At 41.6% G+C, this 8,803-nt stretch overlaps 1 protein-coding gene across 1 annotated transcript; it reads left to right on the top strand.

The window, feature by feature from the left end:
- LOC139750821 (thiol S-methyltransferase TMT1A-like) lies at positions 1-8,365 on the top strand. Its single transcript, XM_071665589.1, has 5 exons — positions 1-409; positions 3,903-4,063; positions 4,292-4,426; positions 4,750-4,868; positions 5,651-8,365. The coding sequence occupies exons 1-5, from the start codon at positions 204-206 to the stop codon at positions 5,909-5,911; spliced, it is 882 nt and encodes a 293-aa protein (XP_071521690.1). The 5' UTR covers positions 1-203; the 3' UTR covers positions 5,912-8,365.
- Positions 8,366-8,803: the final 438 nt, after the last annotated feature.

Raw genomic sequence — 8,803 nt, 5'->3', positions numbered from 1 at the left:
TGTTGGCGGTGGTCGCGGGCGAACGACTTCCAAGTCTCTCTCTCTCCAGTGGATTCTGAAACATATAAGAACAAAAACGTCCTATAATTAACTCCTAGATTCGATTACAGCCTTGTATAATTATATATTTGTACTGTTCCGGGAGGGAGTTCAACACTCGCAGCGCCACCTGTCAATATCGTTGCTGAAGTCCGGGTATAAGTATGGCAGAACAGAACGTGGGTCGGATGACCATGGATGATCAAAAAGATGGACTGAACATGGTTGAAGTAGAGGACCAGGGCCATGGTGACGCGCTTGAGGGAGCTACCTCCTCGTCGCTGTGGATCTATGCCAATCTTCAGACTTTCGTATGCCTGGTGGCGATCTTCTGGGTCCTGCGTATGATTTTCGTAAAAACACGACCAAGGTAAGGGTAAACCCTACAGCAGAGGGAGAGTTGTTTGGAAGACACCACAACTCACGCATTCATGAGATACCATAACACAGATGGAGTTTGCGTAGAAATTACAAAACAAGTGGGGGATATAAAGAAGAAAACACAACACAGCTAGAGTCATGAGGAGATATCACTGTGCGTTCTGTGTCAGAGGGACCTCCCTGATGTGGCTGGTCGTGCCATACGTACACGACAGTGCGGCCCTTGAGTATGAAGGTACGACCCGTGAACACATCATCGGTACAAACCTTGAGCTTGGTGATACGGGCTTTGAGCGCGAAGGTGCAACTCTTGGATATGATGGCGAGGCTTCTACATTAACCTACGAGTTTAAACAAGAAAGACAGACAAGAGGAAGCCTGATTGACCTACGACTGGTTTGTCTGGAAAAAAAAAATGTTTAACAAGAAAATGTAATTCCACACAGCAAAATATTTCTTTTAAGCTATCACCGACTCCCTCCTGTTGCACGTTGGCCTTCTAGTGTTCCCGCTGTCGTTTATACAGTTTATTTCTGACGTTTTTCTGAGAGTATAACTGAGTTTATAGAACAATTGTCTAAACTACTCTTGAAGGTATCTATAGTCTTAGCATTCACTTCGTCTGACGGTAACTTATTCTAGTACTCAAGGCACCTATAGAAAAAAATTTTCCCCACGTCCGTACTATATCTTTTAGCTTTTTATTCCCACACATCTCTCTTACCCTTTCATTACTTACTCGATCAAACAACCTCACACCACATATTGCCCTCAAACATTTCATTTCCAACACATCCACCCTCCTCCGCACAACCCTATCTATATCTCATCCTCGCAACCATAATATATTGTTGGAACTACTATACCTTCAAACATATCCATTTTCGCTCTACGAGATAACTTTCTTTCCATACAATTTTCATCGTTCCCAGAACCTTCTGCCCTCCCCAACCTATGATTCACTTCCACTTCCATGGTTCCATTCGCTGACAAGTTCACTCCAAGATAATTAAAACACTTCAGTTCCTCCAATTTTTCTCCAATCAAACATACATCCCATCTACCTTGTCCCTCAACCCTGTTGATACAAACAACCTTGATCTTATTCACATTTACTCGCAACTTTCTCCTCTCACACACTCTTCTAAACTAGGTCACTAACTTCTGCAATTTCTCACTCGAATCAGCCACCAATGCTGTATCATCGGCGAACAACAACTGACCCACTTCCCAGGCCCTCTCATCCCCAACAGACTGCATACTCTTCCCTCTCTCCAAGACTCTTACCTAACTCACCACCACATCCATAAACATATTAAACAACCATAGTGACATCACACAACCCTGCCGCTGATAAACCTTCACTGGGAACCTTTCACTCTCCTCCTACTCGTACACACGACTTACACCCTTGATAAATATTTCTCACTGCTTCTAACAGCTTACATCCCACACCATATATTCTTCATACCTCCTACAAAGCATTCCTATCATGCCTTCTTTAGATCCATAAATGCCACTTACAAATGCATCTTTTTTCTAAGTATTTCTCACACACATTCTTCAAAGCAAACACCTGATCCACTCATCCTCTACCACTTCTGACACCACACTGCTCCTCCCCAATCTGATGCTCTGTACATGCCTCACAATCTTAATCAATATCCTCCCATACAACTTAACCAGATATACTAAACAAACGTATACTTCTGAAGTTTGAACACTCACCGTTGTCTATACAGTGGCACTATACATGCATTTTGCCAATCCTCAGACATCTCACCACGATCCACATATACAGTGAATATCCTTACTAACTAATCAATCTCACAGTCTCTCCCTTTGTTAATAAATTCAACTGCAACACCATCCATTCCCAAAGCGTTGCCGCATTTCATCTTCCGCAAGGCTTTCGCCACCTCCTCTGTCTTCACTAAACCACTCTTCCTGACCCTCTCACTTGGCATACCACCTCGACCAAAACACCATACATCTGCCACTATTATCAAACACATTTTAACAATCCTTCAAAATACTCACTCTCCTCCTTACTCCATCACTACCTGTTATCACTTCTTTTGCCCCCTTCACCGATGTTCCTATTTGTTTTCTTGTCTTTCCCATATCATCTATCTCTTTCTAAAACATCTTTTATTCACCCAAAAGTTTAATGATATTCTCTCACCCCAACTCTCATTTGTCCTTTTTCAACCCCTGTACCCTCCTCTTGACATCCTGCTGCTTTCTCTAATACATCTCCCAAACATTTGCACTCTTTCCCTTTATTTACCTTTCAAACGCCTCTCTTTTCTCTTTCACTAGCAACTTTACTTCATCCCACCACTAACTACCTTTTCTTAACTGCCCATCTCCCACCTTTCGCATGCCACATACATCTCTTGCACATGCCATCGATGTTACCTTATATACTTCCCATTCCTCATCCACTCCCCTCACTTCATTTGCGTTCACCTGTTCAACACTCAAGTTCTACTGGTATTTCTTTACAAAAGTCTCCTTTCCAAGCTCACTTACTCTCACCACTCTCTTTTCCCCGACATTGTTTCCTCTTTTTCGAAAACCTCAACAAATCTTCACCTTCGCCTCCACGCAATTGTGATCAGACATCCCACCAGCTGCCCCTCTCAGCACATTTCCACCCAAAAATCTCTCTTTCACACTCATATCAATTAACGCCTCATCTGATATTCTTCTGTATATCTCTTTTTAAACAAGGTATTCCCAATCATCAGTCTTTTTCCTGCACACAATGCCACAAGCCCTTCACCATTTCCTTTCATAACAATACCCCATGCAAACCATTATAACCACAACAGCCACATTACTTACCTTTGCATTCAAATCACCCATCACTAGTACCTGGTCTCATGCACCAAAACTGCAGACGCAATCACACAGCTGCTCCCAAAACATTTGCCTCTCATGATCGTTTTTCTCATGGCCAGGTGCATAAGTGCCAATGATTACCCATCCCTCGCCATCCATTTACCAACGTCAGTCTAGAATTTACTTCCTGACACTATCACACACTCTGACAGCTCCTGCTTCAGTAGTGCTACTCCTTCCTTAGCTATTGTTCTCTCAACAACCCCTGACTTTACTCCTATGACATTTCCATACCATTCTTCCTCTTTATCCCAGAGCTTCGTTTCACTCACAGTCAGGACATCCAGGTTTCATTCCTCAAACATCCTGCCTATCTCTCTTCTCTTCTCATCTTGTTTACATCCACACACATTCAGACATCCAAATCTAAGCCTTCAGGGAGGATGAGCACTCCTCACCTGGCTCCTTCTGTTATTTCTGTTACCAGTGAAGAAAACGATCATTATTTCATATTTCCAATACAAGTAACTATCATCAGTGATGCAAGTAACGTTCAACTCAGTTTAAGTGAATCGTCCTTTTCAGCAGATGTTACCACCATATACTGACACCCCCTCGTTCTCCGTTACCTGCAGATGGTACTCGCACTTAGTAAAGATGTGCATTGAGATTAATTTTGTGAAATTGGAGAAGTGGAAGGAGGACCTTTTCGCCGGCCTCGAATCCATAGTTTCCCATGATCCTAATCTGCGCAAAAAGAAAGCCATCAAGGTCCTCGAGATCGGTGTAGGAACAGGTAAGTAGGCACCACTAAAACAATCATTCTGAGTTGCTTTTATCAAAGTCGACACTGATATTTTAATGTTTATAAACGGTACGTTTTACTAGGATCTTCTAGTGCAGTTGTAACTATGACGTTAGAAATTCTCTCATCACTACAGGTTTAATAACTTATTTCTAACCAACTATTGAAAACCTTTACTTTATGCCTCTCACCTGTGTGACTGCTGATGTTCCTTGTCAGGTGCCAACCTCCCTTACTACCCGAAAGGCACTCGGCTGTTGGCAGTTGACCCAAATCCTTATTTCAAGCATTACTACGACGCGAACAGGAAGAGGTTCCCTAATATAAATTCTGAAGACATGATACTTACTACAGGTAAGGTAAAAGAGATATCTTGTGTGTGTGTGTGTGTGTGTGTGTGTGTGTGTGTGTGTGTGTGTGTATTCATTTTTGTGTTTTACCCTAACGAGCTATTGCATTATACCTTCATAACTTACCACACTTCAATGTACTGTGTAATTTAGCAAAGTCAGACCCCAGATAATCTAACCAATTAGGTGATGACTTCTCACTGGATTCTATTAAATATAGTAATTTCTATCTCCAGGACAATCCACGAGTTATCGCCTCACTCCGTTTTCTCTTTCACATATAAACCGTATGATGGGTAACTGCGTCGTGTTGGGTGTGATGTCCAGGAGATAAGATGGACATGATACCGGACAACAGTGTGGACGCGGTGGTGATTACCTACGTCCTATGCAGCGTACCCAACATTGATCCCGTCCTCCGCGAAGTACTTCGAGTCCTGGCGCCCGTTAGTATCTCCGTCCACGCTGTTCTGAAGATCCTCCAGCATTTTGTTTTTCAATAAACATCATCATGCTTGCTCCATCTTGTTGATCTCTCTTGTTCTCCTGTCTTGCTCGCTCTCTGTCGCTCTTTGCCTCTTTCTGTTTGTTTATGTCTCCATTTCCTTCAAACGCACTTAATTGGATATTTGACTTCAGAGAAAATTTCAGTACATTTTCAGTCTGGTCCAGTATTCAAAGCAGTTTTTGATGAAGTTACACCACTGAAACTCAGGTTCAGTTCAGACTCTAACGTTCCTGTAGTATCAGTTTTATCTGACAGTTTGAGGCTTCTTACAAAACTGAGAAATATCTTTATTTTCAGTTCTGTAACCCATCAAATTTGGATCTGACCTCATGCTTATCGCTGTGTTAGCTTATGAAATACTGTTAAGGTTTTGTAAATATGATAATAACATCCAGATGTGTCTCTAGCTCACTTAACAATGTTCATAGTGCCAGTGTAGAGTGAGAAGGAAAATCATTTTTCATCAAATGTGTTAACCGCTGAAAACTTTATTTCAGTTTTTAATCCATGAAACTAAATATTGTTCTCAGTGAGTCACCAATGTACTGTACGTTCAACACCGGGAATTTCTACTTGTCGTATGTATGAATATTGGTTTTCATATGAGTTAGAATACTGGCCTGGGACTCCCATAAGATTGTAGGATGAGAGAGACGAGCCACCTAGTGATGAAAGTCCTGTGAGTGAGCATGACTTAGCATTCCTCCTCTGTGGTTGCAGGGTGGCAAGTTTTACTTTTTGGAACACATCGCCGAGTTCGACCTCGTGAAACATGGACTCCGGAAGAAGATACAGAACGTCTTAGACCGGGTTTGTGTTTGGTATTTCATCTTCAATGGCTGCCACCTGAGCCGCGACACACTAGCTCACATCGAGCGGACCGGCTTCTCCTCAGTCGACGCCCAAAAATACCACGCGCCAGTATCGAGTATCATATTTGATGTAGATAGTCCTTGCGTACAGGGCATTGCTGTGAAGTAGCGTGATCAGCCACGATCAGTTACTTTTCCCTGAATGACATGAAGTGGTGACAAGTATAACTAGACAAAGATCACAAGAATTTCTCAAGTAAATTATAAACAAGAAACAATATTTTGGGGCACACAAAAAGCAGTCAACTAAAAAGCTAAAGAATTACACTTAATCATAAACAGATAAACCAAACAAGAGAGTAGGTGCTCCTTAAGTAATGAGATACGTTATCTGATGAATGCACTGTATGAACAACACTGTTTACATCTCAGACTTAGAGATCTGCAAAGACACAAAACACTAGAAACAATTTTCTTGTGTGGAAAGCCCGATGAATCTAGGAACACATTACGATACACGAAACACATGAGATCAGTAACACGACACAACACCAAGTGCAGAAGTATATGAGACGTTAACATTCTTTGTTCTGCTGACATGTTACAAATGCGTTCAAGGGACAAGTGGAAGAACACACACACCCACAGTGGTAGTGGCGTTTTTGTGTCTGCGTTACACACAGCCTCAAGTGTCCAGCCAGAAAACAGATATGTGCCCAATCATTTTGTACCAGAGATAAAAACATCGTGTACAGTTCGTGGCTACAGCATCGTTTGAGATCATATGGTCATCAAAAACAGTAGTTACAGTTGACTAAAATCGTAGATTGTAAGTCTATACTCATAACGCAAGTGTTACCGTCATAGGTTCTCCTCGTAGTCTTAATTCCTTTTGCCTTGTCCTCGAGTGCAATACATATTTTGGCCTATATGAACACCCACAACTGTTGCAGAAATCATTTTCAGAGACCAGAGTGATACAGGTATAATACACGTGATATAAGTTTTCTTCCCCCAGAAACAGGAACGGTAGCAGGCCACATGGAGCTATCATTTATCAACACCCCTCGTCCTTGGGGGAAAATAAGGCTTTACATTCCAAGTATGTATTATGAGTGTCAGGATGTATGAATTATGAGTGTCAGGATGTATGAATTATGAGTGTCAGGATGTAAGGAAGTATGAATTATGAGTGTCAGGATGTAAGGAAGTATGAATTATGAGTGTCAGGATGTAAGGAAGTATGAATTATGAGTGTCACGATGTATGAATTATGAGTGTCAGGATGTAAGGAAGTATGAATTATGAGTGTCAGGATGTATGAATTATAAGTGTCAGGACGTAAGGAAGTATGAATTATGAGTGTCAGGATATAAGGAAGTATGAATTATGAGTGTCAGGATATAAGGAAGTATGAATTATGAGTGTCAGGATGTAAGGAAGTATGAATTATGAGTGTCAGGATATAAGGAAGTATGAATTATGAGTGTCAGGATATAAGGAAGTATGAATTATGAGTGTCAGGATGTAAGGAAGTATGAATTATGAGTGTCAGGATGTATGAATTATAAGTGTCAGGACGTAAGGAAGTATGAATTATGAGTGTCAGGATGTAAGGAAGTATGAATTATGAGTGTCAGGATGTAAGGAAGTATGAATTATGAGTGTCAGGATATAAGGAAGTATGAATTATGAGTGTCAGGATGTAAGGAAGTATGAATTATGAGTGTCAGGATGTAAGGAAGTATGAATTATAAGTGTCAGGATGTAAGGAAGTATGAATAATAAGTGTCAGGATGATCATTGGAAATGTAGGGAAGTATGTATTCTTTTATGCACATTCTTAATTTAGTCTGAACTTGTGTTTTGCATTGTTGTCTTGAAAGCACGGTGCGTGTGTCTCATCACACAACTAACAAAGTCTGCTTGCTCCTTTGATCCCCTCCCCCAAGGTCAGGCACAAACACGTCCTTGGGGTTAATGAGCCGAGAGATATGCTGTCAGGCATCATGGCATCTCCTTCTTGCTCTGAGATTCCCCTAGCGTTCTCCCAGCACAGGCCTCTGTTATATGAAGGCCAGTCTCCTAGATATGATGCCGCTATTTTAAAAAAAAGATTTAATTCCTATCCCCGAGAGCATATCACTTCCTTTGCGTCATCTATAAACAAAAGAAATGAAAAATTAAAAGCAGCAACCGGGTCTGGTAGTATAACATCTGAATACATAAGATGTGAACTTATATGGATGGTCTATCCAACATTTTTCCCTATAATGCTATACTGTATTGGTGTTCCTATCGTAGTTCATACAATGTAATAACTAGCAGGTCTAGTCGTTGATATGTACAGTAGACATGCATACGTATACCATTACTCTTGTACGCAAGGGACGTACATGGACACACACACACCTGAGCATGCATGTACATAAACAGGCAGACCCACAAGCACACTCGCAGCAGGCAGTTGCTGCCCCGTGGAACGGTTGGTGACAGTCACTTATTAAGCCGGTCCATCTGCGTGCGTTCAGTGGGACTCGTCCCACAAACGGCCTCTCTCTCTCTCTCTCTCTCTCTCTCTCTCTCTCTCTCTCTCTCTCTCTCTCTCTCTCTCTCTCTCTCTCTCTCTTGTACACATAAAACAAGTCAATACTTAATATTATCACGGCTCTATCCTGGATGAGGTCGATAAACTGGCAACCTATAAAAGGTCGGGCCCAGCGACCGTGGTGGGCAGATTTGAATACGTTTGGAGAAGTTAAGGAGTTGTGTAACTTCTGTGAAGGAAGACGTGATATCCCCGCCTACCGACAAAACCTTATCAGAGATACATGAAATTGAGACACACACACACACACACAAGAACGTACAAATACACACGGATCTCCAACGTGCACTCACACGCATTAATACACACACACACAACAAAAGGAAGTTAGCATCGTACTTTGTGTCGCTTTTTGTCTTACCTTTTTTCTAAATATCAGTAAAAAAGTGATTACAGTCGATGTGTGTTTCTTAACCTTTTGACTTTGAAGATTAGTCGCTCTTCATACGCTAC

Source organism: Panulirus ornatus, chromosome 10 (genome assembly GCF_036320965.1).
Source record: "Panulirus ornatus isolate Po-2019 chromosome 10, ASM3632096v1, whole genome shotgun sequence".
Classification (NCBI taxonomy): Eukaryota; Metazoa; Arthropoda; class Malacostraca; order Decapoda; family Palinuridae; genus Panulirus; species Panulirus ornatus.
This window is presented reverse-complemented; position numbering and strand designations above follow the sequence as displayed.